Source organism: Malania oleifera, chromosome 11, assembly GCF_029873635.1.
Source record: "Malania oleifera isolate guangnan ecotype guangnan chromosome 11, ASM2987363v1, whole genome shotgun sequence".
Taxonomy (NCBI): Eukaryota; Viridiplantae; Streptophyta; class Magnoliopsida; order Santalales; family Ximeniaceae; genus Malania; species Malania oleifera.
In genome coordinates this window covers 18,094,733-18,115,939 of record NC_080427.1, presented here as the reverse complement: position 1 = coordinate 18,115,939, position 21,207 = coordinate 18,094,733, and the positions used below count along the sequence as shown (strand labels likewise).

The 21,207-nt window shown below is 35.0% G+C and overlaps 1 protein-coding gene across 1 annotated transcript in view; it reads right to left on the bottom strand.

The window, feature by feature from the left end:
- Positions 1-12,075: 12,075 nt before the first annotated feature.
- LOC131167413 (uncharacterized) overlaps positions 12,076-21,207 on the bottom strand; it is a 10,573-nt gene continuing 1,441 nt past the window's right edge. The window contains exons 2-6 of the mRNA XM_058126222.1: positions 13,681-13,796; positions 13,401-13,511; positions 12,810-12,908; positions 12,647-12,704; positions 12,076-12,323 (exon numbers count right to left, since the gene is read on the bottom strand). Coding sequence (XP_057982205.1) covers positions 12,076-12,323; positions 12,647-12,704; positions 12,810-12,908; positions 13,401-13,466 — 471 coding nt within the window. The 5' untranslated portion in view covers positions 13,467-13,511; positions 13,681-13,796. The remainder of the gene's footprint in view (positions 12,324-12,646; positions 12,705-12,809; positions 12,909-13,400; positions 13,512-13,680; positions 13,797-21,207) is intronic.

The window sequence follows — 21,207 nt, the reverse complement described above, 5'->3', positions numbered from 1 at the left end:
TCATTGACTGAAAGAGCCAGAAGCATGCATATGCAGTCAGGCTTACCAAAGCAGTTCTGGGCAGAAGCAGTCAACACAGCAGCATACTTGATTAACAGGAGTCCATCAGTACCGTTGGATCATAGTCTACTAGAAGAGGTATGGAGCGAAAAATAGGTAAAACTTTCCCATTTGAAAGTTTTTAGTTGTGTAGCATATGTTCATGTTAGTGATCATGTCAATAACAAGCTTGATCCAAAGTCTCGAAAATGCACCTTCGTCAGTTACGGTGAAGATGAGTATATGTATCGCATTTGGGATAATGAAAACAAGAAAGAGATCATAAGCAGAGATGTGATCTTTAATGAAAAGGTGATGTAAAAAGACAGACACACAACAAAATCCACAAAACTAGTTCAGAATGAAACAACCTATATAGACCTAGATGATGTCCGAAAAGGTGTTAGGACACGCGATCGAAACATAGAGAATCCTGAGGTGGAGGAGACACAACAGCAAATTGTCAAGAATCCTTAAGTGAAGGAACCTATGGAGCATATTGTCACACCACGACCTCCTACTCCAGCTTCGAAGCTTAAGAGATCTTCTCGGCTGCATGTACCAAATAAGAGGTATATTAATTATTTACTTCTTACAGATGGAGGAAAACTCTAATGCTACAATGAAGCATATTAGGGGGGAGATTTGAGCAAGTGAGAGTTTGCAATGAAGGACAAGATGAAGTCCCTCAACTCCAATAAAACATGGGAACTAGCTAAGTTACTGAAAGGTAAGAAGGCTTTTCACAACAAATGGGTATACAGGGTCAAAAAGGAGCATGACGTATCCAAGAGGTACAAAGCTCGAATGGTAGTCAAAGGCTTTTAGAAAAAGAAGGAATTGACTACACTAACATCTTTGCACCAGTTGTGAAGTTAACAACCATTAGATCAGTCTTGAACATTGTTGCCTTGGAGGGCCTACAACTCGAGTAGTTGGATGTGAAGATGACATTTCTTCACAGTGATCTTTATGAGGAGATTTACATGCAACAATCAGAAAGATTCTCAGTAAAAGGTAAAGAGGATCTTGTGTGCAGATTGAAGAAGAGCTTGTACGGTCTCAAACAAGCTCCTAGAAAATGGTACAAAAAATTTGATAGCTTTATGCACAAGAAAGATTTTCAAAAGTGCAATATCGACCACTGTTGCTACTTCAAGAGGTATCAGTCTAGCTATATCATTTTATTGTTATATGTTGATGACATGTTAGTCACAAAACCAGATATAGAAGAGATCAAGAAATTGAAACAGCAAATGTCAGAGGAGTTTGACATAAAGGACTTAGGTTCAGCCAAGCAGATACTTGGGATGTGGATCTCCAAAGATAAGCAATAGGGAACATTATGGTTATCTTAATTGGAGTATACTAGCCATTTTTTACAGAGATTTAACATAAGCAGTGTCAAAGCAGTAAATACACCACTGGCAGGTCACTTCTACCTCTCCAAGGATTAGGCTCCCCATACAGATGAAGAAAAGGACTTCATGGCTAAGGTACCTTACGCCTCATCCATTGGAAGTCTCATGTACGTCATGGCTGGTAGCAGACCAGAAATTGGTCAAGCAGTGCGAGCTATTAGTAGGTTCATGTCAAATCCAGAGAAGACCCACTAGGAAGCAGTAAAGTTGATATTGAGATATCTATGCGGTACTATTGATAAGTGTCTATGTTTTGGCAAAGGAGACTTGAAAATTCAAGGGTATGTTAATGCCAATTTTTCTGATAAAATTAATCATCATAGAAGCACCACCGGATATGTGTTCACTGTTGGCACAACAACTGTTAGTTGGATGTCACAAATTCAGAAGATTGTTGTTCTATCTGTTACAGAGTTTGAGTACTTAATAGTGACAAAAATCCAGTAAAGAGATTATTTGGCTTCAAGGTTTGTTGACAGAGCTCAGAATAAAGTAGGAGAGAAATTTTTTGCACAGCGACAGTGAGAGTGCAATATATTTAGCAAAGAACTCTACATTTCATTCCAAAACCAAACATATTGGATTACATTATCACTTCGTCAAATCTCTGTTAAAGGATGGAGTGTTGACACTTGAAAAAATCCAAGGTAGTAGGAATCCAACAGATATGTTGACAAAGGTGGTGACTACAAAGAAGCTGAAGTTTTGTTTAACTTTAGTTGGTCTTCATGCTTGAAGACAAATTTGAGCACATCATTTATTTATATACTGGTTGAGATAATATCTCCATCGCCAAGTTGGAGATTGCTAAGAAAATATGGAAATGGAGAATTAAATGTTGAGAATTAAAATAATTCTTGATGAGGATGAGCTGCAGATGAGAATGAGTTGCTAAGGAGCCAACTTTCTTACATTGGAATGATAATACCGCGTGCTAATTCATCCCACTAAATCACAATAACTCCCTTCCTTTACTATCTATTCTATGTAACTATATAATGAGAGCATTTGTGCATGAATGTGAAAGTGAGAGTGAGAAAGAGAGTGTGAGAGTGTTGTGCTGAAGGTGAGAGAGAGAAAGTTGTGAAGAGAGTTGAGTTGAGTGGTGTCTCCTCCTCTTGTTTTCTCCTAGGTTATAGTAAATATGGTGTTCTTATTTTGTGTATTTTTTTTTTGTGCAATTATTGTTCCTAGATCCGTAACACCTTAGGCTTTAAAGGGCCTATTTATAGAGTTTGGAGTGAAATTAGCTATTTCTTGCCCATTAGAGTCAAATTTTTGTTTAGATTGGTCGACTTGGGTAATAAGACGATCGATAGGGAACTACACATTATAGAGGAAAACTAACCGTTGAAGTCTCTAAAAAGAAAGATTGGTCAACTCTTTTCTTGGGCCGATTGAATGCTTGAGCTTTCTACCTAGGCTAATCGACCACCCTAGCAGGGTAGCCTAAACTAGTCTTTCAGTTATGTGTGCTTTTCCTAGTTTAGTTGCTTTTGCATTGCGATCTTCATATTCTTAGAGATATACAAGTTATAATAAAACACAATTGGGAGAAAAATAATTGAAAAAATGCAAGAAATAAGCTCTTCAAGTTCTCTTATTTCTCCAACTCTAATGATTTGAAATCCTTGAAACAACAACCTAAATCCAAAGTTATTAGTACAAAATAGTTTGTTATTATCAAAAGTAGGTTAATGAAACCTCAAGGCTAACAATCTCACTCTTTTTGATAATGACAAAGTATGTTAAAAAATAGGTACAAACTTGTAAAGTAAGGGATTTTCAATAAAGTTCAAGTAATGTATTTCAATTCAAATTATAGATGTTCCTAGATTTCATACTTCTCCTCTTTCGACATCATCAAAGTATGTTAAAATATAGGTACAAACTTGTATAGTAAGGGATTTTCAATGAAGTTCAAGTAATGTATTTCAATTCAAATTATAGATGTTCCTAGATTTCATTCTTCTCCTCTTTCGACATCATCAAACCCAACAAATGAGGGGTGAAGACATCAATAGTAAGAGTTTTTCATACTTCTTTTTTTAAAAAAAAAAAGATTTTCAATAAAGCTTAAGTTTATCCATAACATTTTGAATTTATATGACAATATTCTCTATACATTCAAAATAAGTTTAAAATTTTGCATAGCCAAATTATGATAAAGAAATTGATATCAAGTGTTGCACGATCATGAAAAATGATACTAATTGTCACAAATTATAAGTTATTTCAAATAATTTATATTAAGGGTTGAAAATCATTTTACAAATGTGCAAAAATTACTTCAAATGTAAAAATCATTTTTGGAATGAAAAACTCCAAAACAAGATTTTCAAAATCCCCTTTATGTTTCTACCGTCGCATTGATGAGTGGTTTTCTCATTCAATTAGTTCTCATCTTAAAATATGTTTAACCAAAAAGTTGTGGGAACTTCTCTTAGCTTTCTTTTGATACTAATAATGTCCCATTTGGAGTTTTTAAGAAAACGTTATGCTTAAAATATTGAATGGTGTCCGCAGTAGAAAACCCAGATTCAGTCGACCGGATGTTTAGTCCAGTTGACCGAAGTTCATCATTATATTTTATGATCCAGTCAACTAGATCATGGGTCAGTCAACTAAATCTCATGAATATGGAAAATCACCTTGGATTTAGTTGACTGAATCTCTTGGCTTTCGCCAATAACAGTCAGAAAACAACTATATTTTCAAACATATAATATATTTTAAAGCCCCAACAGTCACATAGCGGCTATGTTTGAGTTTTGCCTATAAATACCAAAGTTAAATACTTGGACAAAAGCTTTTGATCATCCTAAGAACATATTTGAATATTCTTTGATCCTTGAAGCATATTTTATACTCATTTTCACATCATCTTCAAAGTTCTCCTACTCTTGTTTTGAAAATACTTTTGGAGAAAATATATTGAGGTTCTCTTGGAAGCTTTGAGCATCTTTTTATACACACTTTTACTACATCAAAGCTATCTTACTTTTGATATTTCAAAAGTTCTTTTTGATAAAATCATTTTCCATTCTCTATTGAGCTTCATCTTCAAATCATTTGAAAGTGCATTAGAAAAGATTTTTCATTGTACTAATCAGCTCGTAAAGGAGAATTTATTGTACACAAACATTATTTCCATTCATTTCTTTGCAGTTCGGGTTTTGAATCGTGCCAAGTCAAGGTATATCACTTGGAGAGGTATTTCCACCTATAAGGAGGGATTACGGGTTTGAACCATACCGAGCAAGGGTATATCGCTTGGAGAGGCTTCTTTGCCTATAAGGAGGGATTGTAGTGGCAACTCCACCATGGTTTAAAGGAGCAAGGTAGTGGAAATCCTCAGGTGGTTTGCTTAAGGTAAGGATGTAGGCAGGTATAGTCGAACCTTGTAAATCACGGTGTCATTCTCTCTATCCTTACTCTCTTTAAATTTCCGCAAGTGTATGTTTATATCTATTTTGTGGTGATTGTAGTATGTGCTTTAAATTTGATTTTGATATTGATTATGAATCGGTAAAATAGTTGGTTAAAGTTTTTAAAATTCCAATTCACCCCCCTTTTAGGATAACATCAATCCTAATAGTATCCTTAGGATTAATTCGACTTAAACATTCAAGCTTTGATACTTTATTATGCTTACATCATTTTCAAATTTATCATTGTATTTTTACTCATTTTATTGGTTTTATTGGATATCTTGTGTAGTATTATTTCGGCTATGCATGGTTGTAGGCCGCCAAGGTTATCTTGTTGAAGGTGGTAGACTCAGGAGGCAACCCTGTTGTAGGTGTTGGCATTAGGGTGTGTTATAAACAAAAGGGATGAATGGCCCTTCCTCCCCTATTCAGGCCTAGATGCTTAGAAAAAAGGTGGGGTAGCCATAGTTTTTGAGTTGCAGGTGGTGGGTTGAAGGAGACCAACAAGGATGGTCTATCGACCTCTCTAATTACGTGTCAAAGTTGCGTAACTAGGCGTTTAAATTCATGCATTAAGGATTATAATTTTAATTAAATTCTTAATTATGTTCAATATTTTAACATTGCACGCAATTTATAATATTTGGAATTTTATTCAATAATTCATAGGTTTTTGTATTTTATTATTGTAGGAAAAATTATGGAAATTATATCTGAGATTAGAATGTATGCGGGTCGTGAGCATGAAGAAGTTTTGTGTACGTGAGGCGAAATCTAGATCAAGACCATGAGCATCTGGGATTTTCATGGACATTTAAAGGATAATTTTCAAAAGCCAAGACATGCACGCAAGAGAGACTGTTTTCGACACTACTTTGTAATATATGCGTAAATATCTCATCCGACTTTTGATTTAGATGATTCAAAATGCTGTGAGAAGCTAAGAGAACCCTCTACAACTTTCATGTTTTGCATTTTGAGAGATACTAGCTGCATCAAGTTCAAAATCATATGTGAAATTACCATACGCTATTTTTATGGACTATTTCAACATTACTTCGTAATCCAAGTGTAACTTTCTCGTCCGAGCCTTGATTGAGATGATTCAAAATTCTTTGAAAAGTTTAGAAAATTCTCTACAACTTTAGTGTTTTGAGATTTGTGAGCTATGAGCTATAAGAAGGTCAAAATTGGGCTTGAAAGTGTGGAATTGACTATGTGTGAACAAAATAAAGAAAGAAAAAAAAAAAAAAAAAAGGGTGATTTGACCATGTGATGGCAGCCCTTGTCATGTGCTAGTCTTCAAGTTGCTGGGGGCCAAATTGTGAAAAAAGGGGGATTTATTAGTTTGATTTTGAAAAGTCAAAGGGAGGCTTTTGTAGTTTTTCCTTTTAGGTTGCTAGGTTATTTTTATTAGGCTCGTTTTTTTCTTTCAAGCAGCAAGGAGGGAGCTTTGTCTGGGGGAGTCGTGCGTAGGAAGGGAAAAGAAGGAGGGCAGTTGCTTCTCCTCCAACAATTCGGCTTGGTCTCTTACTCTCTCTCTCTCTCTCTCTCTCTCTCTCTCTCTCTCTCTCTCTCTCTCTCTCCTTATTTTTTATTTGAATCTTAAACAATTGTTGGATCTATTTTTATTATAAAAAGATTGTTAGTTTTGGTGTATTCCCAAGAGGGGGGCGAATTGGGTATTAAAATTTTGTCCTACCTAGGTTTATCCAAATTAGCAGTATTACATAACCTAGGGTCTATCTATGCAATTATAAACCTAATCAACACATGTACTACATATAATGAATCAAGCATACAACATACATGTGGTGAAAATAAAAGTGCGGAAAATAAATTTGCAAAAATATAAAGAACATGCATAATATGTTATTAGGGGTTGGCCAACTGTGCCTACGTCCCCACCTTGGCTACACACTAGCACAAGGATTCCACTACTGCTCACTTAACGGGTGGAGCTGCACCAGTTACGATCAGGTCAATTAATGGAGTTGATCTCAACCAACACGCCTTACTAGGATGGTGCACTTAGCTTTCATAATCGGGTCTAAGCCAGTCCGAGACTATTGAACAGGGTTAGTCTCCCTCTTCAGACCCATGCCTGGAATACAACAAACATAAATTTTGCGTATAAACACATGCTTCTTATACAAGCTGATATGTACCACTACGCACAATATAATTTGTTAGCTTTACCGTGATCCCAAGAGGCGGGGTGAATTGGTATTTTTAAAGTTTAACCCCTAGGTATTCCTCCTAACAGCAGTATGTTCACAACCCTATGGTCAATCTAGTGCAAGTAATATAAATATATCAAAAATTAAATGAAGCGATTTAATTAACAACACACACACACCAGAAAAACAATAAAGTAAGAGTGACACAAAGAAATGTTATCGAGATTCGGCCAATTTGCCTACATCCCCGCCTTGGCTAACAAACACAAGGATTACCACTATAGTTGCTCACTTAAACGGGTGGAGCGGCACCTATACAAACTAGGTCAATTAGCACAGAACTGACCTCAACCTTTACAACAATCCTTACCAGACTGGATTACCGCCCCCTTAGGCCACACCTGGAATCACTCAGATTTTACAATCAAATGGTACAATAGAAAAGTGCTTTCACGTAAAGCAGATTTGTACCCAAATGCGTTCAATCACATACGCCACAAATGATTTAATATGTAAGCTCAGTGTGGTCTAAATAGTTCAACTCTCAAAAGTATTTTCTATCAGTGTAATGCGTACATGAGAGTGTCAACAAGCAATCTTTATATTTCAATATGTTCTCAATCAAGGTGCTCAAACAAAGATATCACTCAAGTTTCAAATATTCCAAATAGCAAAATATGTCAATCACACAAATAGTGTATATGCTTGATTTGCAAGGGCTATGCAATCTTTGTATTCAGCAAATGATGTACACTTGAATAAATATTGCCACAAAGATTAATATCACAAATACAAATATCTTTTCACAAATATATCAATATAGATCCCACAAGATATTTGAGTAAGTTTGAAAATATTTTTGCAAGTGAAAAACAAATACAAGCTTCCTAAGATATTGCAATACGAATGCAATACTCAGCAGCTTAGCAAAGTCTTCTTAGGATAGGCTTATGAGAAAAGCCCCCTAAGAACACTTAGGTAATGCTCTCTAAAAAATCAATTTAAATAATCACACAAGGAGAGCAAACCTATCAATAGAATCACTCAATCAACTTACAAAGACTTTTGGTAATAGAAGAGGGTAAGAGAGAGTAGGAATAGTAGTGAGAGTTTTTCTTGAGAGAAAATATTTGGATTTTGTATGCTAATCAAGTTGCTAATTTTCCCAAATGAAGGGGTGTATATAGACACCCCATGAAATATAAACGTTGGGGACATAACCGAGATTATTAGAAAAATTTAATGATGTTTTAGAAAATTTAACCATGTTTAAAATATTTTAACCATGATAAAAAATTAGTGCAACCCGAGAGGCCCAGTCGACCAAAGTTCATATGGGTCAGTCGACCAGTTTAAATTTGAACTAAGGACTCAGTCGACTGGACGAGTATGTCCGAAGGGCAATTTTCCATTATACCGAGGTTTGGTTGACCAAGACATTTTGAACTAGTCGATTCAGTCGACCAGACAGTTGGGATTTCTCCCGAGAACCCTCGGTCGACCAAGTAGTTGGTATTCAATTTTCGCTCGGTCGACCAGGTGGTTAAATTGTTGACCTTAGGAGGTTTCGGTCGATCGGAGGATTTTAACTACAATGGTTCGGTCGACCGGGACATTGGTCAACCGCTGAGCTGGACCTATGTTTGGTCGACCAGGGCACAAATGAACGATAGGGTTCGGTCGACTGGGCTGAGGTCAAATTATTGACCCAGGCTGGATTCAGTCGACCAGGGCAGAATGAACTGCCAAGGTCGGTCAATCGAAAGTGCACAAAGTGTGCATTTCGGTCCTGTTTTGATTCACAAACACCCTATTCAATGTGTCTAACATATATGAGCATGAGTGAGTGTCCTAGGGTTTTTCTAAGGTCACTTTAGGTTGTATTTGGTTTGAGCTTACGTATTATATCATGCATGTGATGTGTGTGTTCTTATTACAAACCAAAGACCCTAATTACTATTACAGACCTTTGAATAAATATGGAATACAATACAAATAGAAATTAGGTCTTCAACTTCACTTTTTCTTTGTGCATTATGATTTTCCAATTTGAGTTCCTGCACATAACTTCAAATACCTATTAGACACAATGAGTATTTGTCATAATCAAAACCAGGCGTGACCTATAAGGCCAACATAATCAATGTACCTCAAGTATGTATGAACTATAAGCTCGGTGCTCTACGTGTGCGATCAACACTCAAAGATGCATAATCTCAAATATGCACAGAGTGTTCTAACAAGCTAATATTTGAAAGTAAAGTATATTAAATCTCAATATCAGATTAGTGTTTTAAAGATACTAGCAATGATATTCAAACGAACTCAAAAAATATTTTCTCAAATGTATCTAGCACAAGAGTTGTTTGAAATCTAGTTTTGTAAATATTTTGCACACAAAAATATAACTATAGGAATCTTACAATGACAATGCAACACTACAAAAAATAAGGTTATTAGTGATGGTTTTGTGAGTATTAGTGATTACGCGTCAAAACTGCGTAATTGGGCATTTTAACCCGGTCCTTACGATTTATATTTTTAATTAAATGTCTAAATTGTCCAATATTTTAATAAAGTGCCAAAATCATCATTCTTGAACTTTATTACACTATTTATGAAGTTTTGGTAATTTTTTGTTGCAAGAAAGATCTCGGAAACCAAAACCGACACTTGTTCGTATTTCATGTATAACTTTTCCGTCGAAGCTCTGATCGAGACGATTCAAATTTCTAAAGAAAGAGGAAAGGATTATCTACAACTTTCATGTTTTTAGTTTTATGAGATACTAGGGTCAAAAGAGTCAGATTTGCGATGAACAAAGAATGAAAAAAATGAAAAAAAATATAACAATTCGGGTCAATCCTCTCCATCCGGGTCTAGGGCAACCCAGCTCCCCCTTAAATCCCCTTCTCTTCCTCTCCCTGCGCAGGAAGCCCGAGGGCTCCCCACTCTCTCCCTTTCTCTATCCTTCCCTTCTCTTCTCTCTCTTTCTTTTCTTCCTTTGTCCTTATCTCTGTTATTCTCCTTACTCTATTCTCTTCTCTCTCTCTGAGTTCCTTCTCTCTTGCTCTCTATTTTCTCTTCCCCCCGAACTCCCTCAACTCTCCTCTGTTTTCTCCCAAACCAGCCGAGCTTCTCTGCTTCGGCCACCAACAAACTAGCCCTACAACCCATCTCTGCCTCTCCTTACAGCACCACCACGACCGCCTCCTGCAACATTAGAACAGCTCCGGCCAGTCTCCAGCAGCAGCAGGCCTCTCGGCCACTTCTCCACCAGTCCGCGACACAACAGAGCAGGCCGCAGCAGAACACTAGGAGGACCTGAGAGTTTCTCCATCCTCACAGCTTGCTATGGCTCTCTCTCTCTCTCTCTCTCTCTCTCTCTCTCTCTCTCTCTCTCTCTCTCTCTCTCTTTCTCTCTATCTCTCTCTCTCTCTCTCTCTCTCTCTCTCTCTCTTATTTCTTTATTTAGTAATACTGATGTTTTGATTTGTTAATGTTACTTAAAAAATCTGGATTTTAATGTTTTATTCTTATTGTAGTAGCTATTTAATATTTTTTTTCGTTTTGTTTTGTTTTTCACGTAATTTAGCGGTGGAGTGGTTTATTTCCGTAAATTCGGTAATTCTAAAAATATATATATAAAAGAATATAAAAAAAAGTGTTTTGGTTCAAAGAAATTAGGCTAGTCATCTTTTCAAGATTTAATTTTTATTTTCCGAAGCTTGATTTAGTTTAGGGTCGGTGTTTATTAAACTTTCTGTTTTTATCGTGTTTTGTTTTCGTTTAATTCATTAATAATTTAGTTTTAATTCGAGGTCCTTCTTGTTAAAGGTTCAATTTTTATTGTATGCATTTGTGTCCGATTGAGTTTCCATTGCACGTTTTAATTCCTTATTTGTAGTTGTCATATTTTATAATGCATGTTTAGGTATTTCCTTAAGTAGACTAGAATTTCCATACTTGTTTTTTTTAATTTAGTGAATGTTAGTTTTAGGGTTTTTAAATTACGTGCCATTTAATTCGTTAGAAGTAAAATTGAACAACCTTGAAAACTCTGAATCTGAACCAAGTTCAGTGCATTTTTATTTTCGATTGGACGAATGTAAATTTTGAGATTAAACGCATTCCATGAGGAGACGATCTAGCCCTTGGGCTTAATATTACACGACAGAACTCCTATACTTGGGATAGCTTCCGAGCTGCTCATTTTTTCGAGTGAGTCAATTAGTGAAGGTTTTGAACTAGTCGTTATATCTGCCGTTACTAATACTTATTAGTGACAAATTTTTCAAACCATCACTAATAATAGAATATTAGTGACGGATTAAAACCGTTACTAAAAAACCTAAGTCCGTCACTATAAATTCTATACTGGCTCAATCAAAAAATCGTCACTAAAGGCATAGTATTAGTGACGGTTTTAAATTCGTCACTAATGCTCTATTATTAGTGACGGCTTGAAAATCGTCACTATTACTCACATGCAACTATTAGTGACAATTTTTAAACCATCATAAATATTATAAAACCGTCACTAATACTATATTATTAGTGACGGTGTGAAAACAGTCACTAAAACTCTTTTTAAAAAAAAGGAAATTATTAGTGACGATTTTGAAACCTTCACTAATACTTAAATTGGACAATTAGTAGTGACGGTTTTAAAATTGTCACTAATAATTTTAAATTAATTTTTTTTTTCAATTATTAATTTCTGTAAAAATATGTAATTACATTTTCGTATACGTAACATTAAACCATAATTGCTAAAAAATTCATAAATTATTCAAAATTCACATTCAAATTTAAACAAAAATACAAATATATTATAGAAATTCAAATTCAAATACAAATATATTATACAAATTCAAATTTAAATACAAATACATTATACCAATTCAAAATTCAAATTTAAATTTAAATAAAAATACAAATATATTATACAAATTCAAATTCAAATACAAATATATTATATAAATTCAAATTTAAATTGGACAATTAGTAGTGATGGTGATGCAAGCTTCGACAGTGAGAGACCATGGCAGCATGGGCGGCTATGGCTTGCTGCAGCGTCATCCTCGAAGGCGAAGTTCTCGAACAATAAGGCTCAATTTGTAATCTAGGGCCCAACTTCAGAATCCTCGACCTTGATGGTGATGTAGTAGACGACGAGGTCATGGAGGGTGATGAAGGACAATGAGGTCGTGGATGACAGAGAAGGACGACGAGGCCGTGGTTGGTTGTGGCTGCATCAACGATTCTTTATCTAGTTTACCCGGAGTTTCTTTTCAAAATTGATTTGAAATACGATAAGCTTGCCCATGTAGACAAAATGAATTTTAGTCTTTCATCTGATAGGTTGTCTCTTATAGTTAAGGTATGATTTAAATATTAATTTTATTTCTCCTGAATCTTGATAAGGCATGTGGATGCAATGACCACAAGAAGGGCATTAAGATACTTGTATTCAAAATGCTCCACATTATATTTTCTACTAAGTACATACAAAAACCGATCAAATGCCATAACTGAACAAAATTTAACGCAAAATACGGAAGGTAAGATATACCTTTTGCATCGGCAGCTTTCCTCAACTCTCTTCCTTTTTTACCTAATTCTGTGGCTTCCTACATTATAGGAATGCCAATAATTCATAAGCTGTTGCAAACATATCATCTAAACAAATTTGAGTAATTTCATTTGGATACGTGGCATGCAAACGCTAGGAGCACCTTGATATATTGTGAACGAGTGATAACAGCCTTTGGACACCGAATGAATGAAAATATAAGCCCTAGTGGAAGAGAGGCAATACCAACACCACCAAATATCTGGAGAGAAAATAAGAGTAGCAAATAACATATTATAACCAAAAATACTTATAAATATTGTATAATTTGTTCCCAACCAATTTCTAGGTGAGGATATTCTTAGCCCCTTAGGATCATGAATAAAGTACTGCTTTTATATAAGACAGTCAAAATTTTACTAGGTACTGCATAATAACATAAATTAGTCCATGATCGCATAAATTGGTGGAAAATGATTCATATAGCCGACCCCACTTAGTGGGACTAAGGCTTAGTTTTGTTGTTGTTGTTGTTGTTGTACTGCATAATAACACCTCCTGACAAACAATTACTTTCACCTTACCTCCTTTATTATGTAATTCAACATAACAGTTTACCTCTCCATGGATCATTATTAAGTTGTACAGAAGAGGAAAAACCTCGGATTAGGATCACATTGGTCAGTGGAGATAATACTAAATAAAGAATTAATGATGCTACATAGAATTCTGAAGTTTACACAAATTAACATACAGTGAAAAATATGGATCCAACAATTGTAGCAAGAGCAACAACATATTCTGGAAAGGTAGTCTGCATTGTCCAGGTTGTCTCTGATTAAGAACTTGCAGAATATGCAGAGCACTGTAAAAGAAGTAAAGAATAGAGAAAGTAAATAGAAGAAAAGGAAGCAGGCTGAGCTTGGGAATTTTGATCATGAGCAATCACCAAGCCAAGCAATAATCCCAAAATGCAAACAATGACACAGTAAGTACTCAAAACTAGAAAATAAAATTGTGCAGAAAAATAGAACCTGGTGTGTGCCGCTTCCAATACATGGTTGGCTGCTCGAGAAGCCCCATGTACTTGGAAAAGAAGTTGTGGATGAAGAGAGATGCCTAACAGTGAAGTCCACCTTTCCAATTAGCCCTATTACCACCAAAGAGGGTATCCCAGTGAAAAACACAAAAGACATCACCCAAACAAAATTTTAATTGCTTATTCATTCAAGGTGCAAATGATTAAAAAATTTAAACATGCCTCCCTGAGACCCTTAGCTGTTTTAATGTGAACTAGTGCAATGTGAAATAGGGAACAAAAATTAATAAGGAATTAAAAAGAAAAAGAGCAGAATGACATCAGGAGATCTGAACCATATTATAGGTAAGCATATGAATATATGTAAGTGACAGTTCACAAAGTCCACACACTTAACTTCAGCTAACAAAAACAAGAAAGAAGAAAAACAAAAAACTTATAAAAGTTATCTGTTGCAATATTCACTAGGCATTTTCTTTTTTCAATCTTTAAATACAGAATTCATTGAAGAGCACAAAGAGGGGTGCCAACCAGGCACAAGCAAAAAGAGATTGATATCACCAAAAAGTGTGATATCAATTGTGTGACAAAATGTCCAAAAAATCATTAATCGTGAAAGTATCCAACAAATTCAATCCACCAAACCAGCCAGTAAGACTGGTAATCCATCCATCTTTGAGGGGTTGTAATAAGCCTAGTACCAAACCAGCCAGTAAGACTGGTAATCCATCCATCTTTATATTGTCTGTATATAAAGAGAATAACTAATGATGTAAATTCATATGACATGGGCACACGAAAATAAAGCATATACAGACAATAATCACTTATCATGTGCTTGGTTTTGCAATGGAACCAAGCACATGCACAACTTCAATGCATCCTGCTTTTGGCCTTTGAATCACTAGCATATGAAAATGAAGCTAAAACTTTAGATAATTGATTTAAAAATAATCAATGACCTCCACAGACTGCAGCTCTGCAATGATCCTAGACTCTGGGTTCTAATACTGATGACAGGCAGATGACTGGCCAGTTCTAAGAATATGCAAATCAATAAAAAAAAAAATGCAGATATAGTAATCATGTCCAAATTGATCTTTCTTAAGTAAATCAAAATTGCATTTTTTTTTTTTAAAAAAAGAGGTACAAATAAAAATTAAAAATGAAAAAGACTCCAACTTGACAACCTCTAATTTGAGCTTATTATGCAATCTATCAAGTTATTGTTAATTTAGCAACGCAACAACAAATAAATAGTCATCCAATTTGACCTTGTTTAATTTGCTATTGATAACTTAAATCAATGAAGACCTTTCCCAACATCTTGAAGATATCCCAGTGTGAACATTTTGCACCCAATCAGTTAATTTTAGTAAAGATAATAACAAATTCCAGCTCCTAGGCTTCTGACCTGTTGTCCAGAAATATGTCAGTATAAATTTGCATCTAAAAAATTCGACTAATGGACTTAGAATCCTTGTTTTATTATTTATTCTTTTGAAAATATCAGAGATAACGGTGGTTTGAGATAGAACTCAAGATTATTAAGAACTTAGAACACTGTTAATTGCTATAATACACAGGTTATGATAAGAAGGGTAGAAGTACAATGAAGAATCCAATGAACTGCAGCAACATTTTGAATGGCAGGCAACTGGTTGGGCATTGCAACGGTACCAAACCAGGAAAAAAAAATTGAAAAGGCTTACAAATGATCATGATTATGCAATGAAATGAACATTTCTAACCACAATAATGTTGATGTTTGCGAACATCATGGCAAAAATAAAATGATCAAAATATATGCAAATACAATCACTGTATATTAGCAAATAAAAAAAAAATCAATGCCTTTGATTGTTAATGTATATATTTTGCCAAATACTTTGAGCAAATTATCAACATCTTGAAAGAAAGTATTCACACTTTCCACTATAAAATCAGAATTCATAAAAAGAAAATTACCATATAAAATGGCAAGCACAAGAGCACAGACAATTGCAGTCGTTATCACCCACAGGAAAGCACTTTTGATCCTTTTGCCAACGCTCCTACAAACCAAAAGCGCCGCCGCCGTCTCATTAACAAACAACAACAACAACAACAAAACCAAGCCTTAGTCTCACTAAGTGGGGTCGACTATATGAATCCTTTTCCGCCAATTTATGCGATCATGGACCATTTCTTTTAATAGATTCAAAGATATTAAATCCTTACTCACTATCTCTTCCCAAGTTATTTTAGGTCTACCCCTACCCCTTCTACTGCCCCCCACAGTAACTAAGTCACTCTTCCTCACAGGTGCACTATAAGGCCTACGTTGTAAGTGTCTATACCATCTGAGTCGTCCTTCCCTTATCTTATCTTCTATAGGAGCTATACCTAACTTACCACGAATATGTTCATTCCTTAATTTATCTTTCAATGTTATATCACTCATCCATCTAAGCATCCTCATCTCAGCAACTTTTACTTTTTGGATATCATGTTTCTTCGTCGCCCAACATTCTGATCCATATAGCATAGCTGGTCTTATAGCTATCCTATAAAACTTCCCTTTCAATTTTAAGGGTATTCTACGATCACATAGAACACTTGAAGAACTTCTCCATTTTACCCAACCTGCTTTAACTCTATGCATTACATCATCTTCAATTTCTCCTTCAGCTTGCATAATAGATCCAAGGTATCGAAATCTACAAGTGCTATTTATTTCTTCATCATCAAGTTTAACTGTCTCCAATATTCCTCCTATCATTACTAAAATTACATTTCATATATTCTGTTTTATTTCTACTTATCTTAAAGCCTCTAGATTCCAAAGCTTCTCTCCATAATTCTAACTCAGCCTCTACTCCATCCCTAGTTTCGTCAATTAATATAATATCATTTGCAAACAACATACACCATGGAACCTCCTTTTGAATACTTTTAGTCAATTGGTCCATCACTAAAGCAAAAAGATAAAGACTCAAAGCAGATCCTTGATGTACACCTATGGTAATTGGAAATTCTCTAGTTTCTCCATCTATAGTCTTTACACTAGTAATTACTCCATCGTACATATCCTTAATGACATTGATATACCTACAACATACACCCTTTTTTTCTAAAACCCACCATAGAACTTCCCTAGGTATCCTATCATATGCTTTCTCAAGGTCAATAAATATCATATGCAAGTCCCTCTTCTTTTCCCTAAACTTTTCCATTAATCTTCTTAAAAGATAAATAGCTTCTGTGGTAGATCTCCTAGGCATAAAACCAAATTGATTTTCTGAGATTTTCGTTTCTAACCTTAATCTTTGTTCAACTACTCTCATAGTTTCATCGTATGACTCATAAGTTTAATTCCACGATAATTATTACAATTTTGAATATCTCCTTTATTTTTTTATATAGGTATTAAAGTACTTTTCCTCCATTCATCTGACATTTTCTTAGTTTTTACAATTGTATTAAATAAATTAGTTAACCATATAATTCCGTTATCACCCAAGCATTTCCAAACTTCAATTGGGATGTTATCTGTTCCCATAGCTTTCCCATTTTTCATCTTTTTTAGTGCAAACTTAACTTCGTTAACTCTAATTTTTCGAATAAATCATATATTTTTAGTCTTTTCCTCATTTGACAATTCTAAATTTAAGCCTTCTATTTGGTTTTCGTTAAACAACTTACTAAAGATAGAATAATTTGGTTTTTCATTAACAAACAATGGGAAAAAATAGAATAATTATAAAAAGCAAATATAATCGCGCAAGCAGAGAACATTGAGAGGGAGGGGCGAGGCTTGAACCCTAAATCCCTTGTTGGTGTGGAGGTGGAAAGTAGAAGGACCTCTGAGCTACTGGCGGAGCTACCACCAAGAGAGAAGCGGAGGGTGCGGGTGGGTGGCTTGCGGGTGAGAGTGGGTGAGGGAGAGAGCAGAAGAACAAGAAGATGTAGCCATGATGATACGCACAAAGAGAGAGAGAGAGAGAGAGAGAGAGAGAGAGAGAGAGAGAGAGAGAGAGAGAGAGAGAGAGAGAGAGAGAGAGAGAGAGAGAGAGGGGAGAGAGGGAAAGTGGAAAATGGGGGAGGTGGGTGGGGCGGAGTGAAAACTAGGGACGCACGGTTTCAGTGGCGAGAGGATTGCGCTGTGTCGATGGAGGAGCGAGGAGGGAGGGGCAGGAGGGAGGAGCAAAATGAAATTTGGGGAAAGAAGAGACCGCAGGAGGAAAAAGGAGGCGGGAGGAGAAAGAAGAAATTTGGGGAAAGTACTGTGGGAATTTAAGATTTCGAGCATCAGTGACGATTTCAAAACCGTCACTAATACCCTATTATTAGTGACGGGTCTCCTAATCTGTCACTAATACCGTCAACTAAATTTTTTTTTTATTTCTTTAAAATAAAAAACTATTAGTGACGGTTTCAAAATCGTCACTAATACTCTATTATTAGTGACGGGTCTCCCAATCCGTTACTAATACCCTTAACTAATTTTTTTTAAATATTTTTTAAATAAAAACACTAGCAGTGACGGTTTCAAAACCATCACTAATACCCTATTATTAATGATGGTTCTCCCAAACTATCACTAATGCTCTTAGCTAATTTTTTTTAATATATTTTTTAAATAAAAACACTAGTAGTGAAGGTTTTAAAACCGTCACTAATATCTCATTATTAGTGACGAGTCTCTTAATCCGTCACTAATACCCTTAACTAAATTTTTTTATTATTATTTTTAAATAAAAAACTATTAGTGACGGTTTCAAAACCGTCACTAATACCCTATTATTAGTGACAGATCTTCCAATCCGTTACTAATGCTCTTTACTAATTTTTTTAATATATTTTTTAAATAAAAACACTAGTAATGACATTTTCAAAACCATCACTAATACCCCATTATTAGTGACGGTTCTCCCTAACCGTCACTAATACTCTTAACTAAATTTTTTTTTAATATTTTTTAAATAAAAAACTATTAGTGACGGTTTCAAAACCGTCACTAATACCCTTTTATTAGTGACGGATCTCCCAAACGTCACTAATGCTCCTAACTAATTTTTTTAATATATTTTTTAAATAAAAATACTAGTAGTGACGGTTTCAAAACCATCACTAATACCCAATTATTAGTGACGGTTCTCCCAAACCGTCACTAATACTCTTAACTAAATTTTTTTTATATTTTTTAAATAAAAAACTATTAGTGACGGTTTCAAAACTGTCTCTAAACATTAGTGACGGGTCTCCCAATCCGTCACTAATACCTTTAACTAATTTTTTTAAATAAAAAAACGCTAGTTGTGACGGTTTCAAAACCGTCACTAATACCCTTAAATAAATTTTTTATATATATTCCTAAATATTAGTAGTGACGGTTTGTTAATCGTCACTAATAAGTGACTTTTAGTGACGAATTTAATCCATCACTAATACCCTAGAATCGTCGCTAATATTTTTCCGAAAAAATTTCGCGTGAAAATTGTTTACTGCGCTGTTTTTAGTGACGAAAGTATTAGTGACGGTTTTAAAACAGTCACTAATAGCGTCGTATTAGTGACAGCTGCTAAAACCGTCCCTAATGCTTAAACTATTAGTGATGGTTCATAAAAACCGTCACTAATACCAACTTTTAGTGACGGTTTTAAAACTGTCACTAATACTTTCGTCACTAAAAACCAGTACTTTTATAGTACAAAGATCCTTAAGCTTATGAGTTTATCCCAACACAAGATCTTATCAATAAAAATCTGTGGGATAAACTATACTAAACTCCCCAAAATCAATATCAAATATTCAAGCAAGACAATGGGAGTATTAGCAACACCTAATAAGCACTAGCACAATTTGTAAACTCTCACAATGCTAAGATGTATCAAGAAAATGAATATATGAGAGTATTTGGAGTAGAATAAGCAAAAATAGGCTTTTTGAGATTGAGAGGATTTTTCACTAATTATATTGTTAATCTCTCTTTAATTTGTAAATGAGCCCCTATATATAGAGAATGGAAAAATTATAACTGTTGGGGGACACATAGGGCATTCTTAAATTTGTTTTAAAAATTTTAGAAAAATTAACCCTGTTTTAACCCTTTAACCTTGGTAAAAATATTAATCAACCCGAGAGGATTCGGGTGATTGAACTTTAGTTTGGTCGTCCGAACAGATTCATCAGATAAATTTATAAAAAATAGTTTGGGTGCCCGAGTTTGGGACCGGGTGGCTGAACTAAAGTCAGTACCATATGGTGCGAGATTCGGGTGCCCTATTCAAGGAACGGTAGCTCAAACGGGTCAGTTCAGTCGCCCGAGGCCATAATGAACGTGAATGTTCAGCTGAACGAGTAGTTAATGAGTCCCTTTCCGAGGGTTCGGTCGCCTGAGGGAGATAGGGTCATTTTAGGTTCGGTCGCCCGAAGCCTGGTCAACCTGCTGACTTTCAAGCAGTTTGGGCGCTCGAGGAGTTTTGAACTCCTGGGGTTCGATCACCCGACCTCTCTCATTTATGCCTATTAAGTTCATTTTCACTTCAATTAATTCCTCATATATTGCAAGTGATATTGGGGACTTTCTTACATGCAAGTGCTAGGATCTAGGGTCTTTTTTAAGGCCTTTTTAAGTACGCCAAAAAATCTGGTGTCGGTTGATCGAAGGGTGATCCCTAAGGTCTCTCCAAGGTCTTGAGCTTATAGATCCAACATGCATGATATGCAAATTATTACAGATCTTTGAAATGAAATTATTACAGACCCAAAATATATTAAGACAAATAATGAATATGTCGGGTCTTCATATTTCTTCAATTTACTGCATGCAATCAATATGATCCAACTTAATATGATCCTGCACATAAACTTGAAAGTCATCAAATACTAAGAGTATTTGTCATTATCAAAATCGGGTATGACCCATAGGATCAACAAAAATTAGTTTGATTTTCTTGTTATTTAAATATTATTAATAAGTTTTTAAATTGAATCTTTCTCTCTCATCTACTCCCTTTCTTTATTTTATTTGTTTAATAAAAAGTTGTGGTTGGAATTTTATTTTAGTTTAAATTATTTAGTTTATATTTTTTTTTTTAAGTCTTGCGTTGAATCTTTAATATTTGTTTGGGTCATTATTCAGTTTGCTCTTCTTATTTGGAGTCTTTGTTAGCATTTGTAGGGACATCCAGGAACACAGGTGCCCCGGGGTAGCGAACTAAAATTGTTACAATATTTTTTAGAAAAATAAGGAATATCGAAGTCGCCACTAACCTTTTAGTGTGGTTAGAACACTTAACTGCTACTCGTTAAGGGTAGAATAGGTCTACATTACCAGAGCTGTGATCGGAAGTACAGTTACGTGAGAGGAAGGTACGAGCATCCCCTACGCGCCCGTTCTTACGAACGGTACCTAATTAATTTGAAATTATCCCTAAGTTAACTTTAAAAGTCTTTAAAAATACTCCTTTAGTGAATTTACAAATACACATGCCAAATAAATAAATAAATAGTATAAAAAATACATATATACACTATA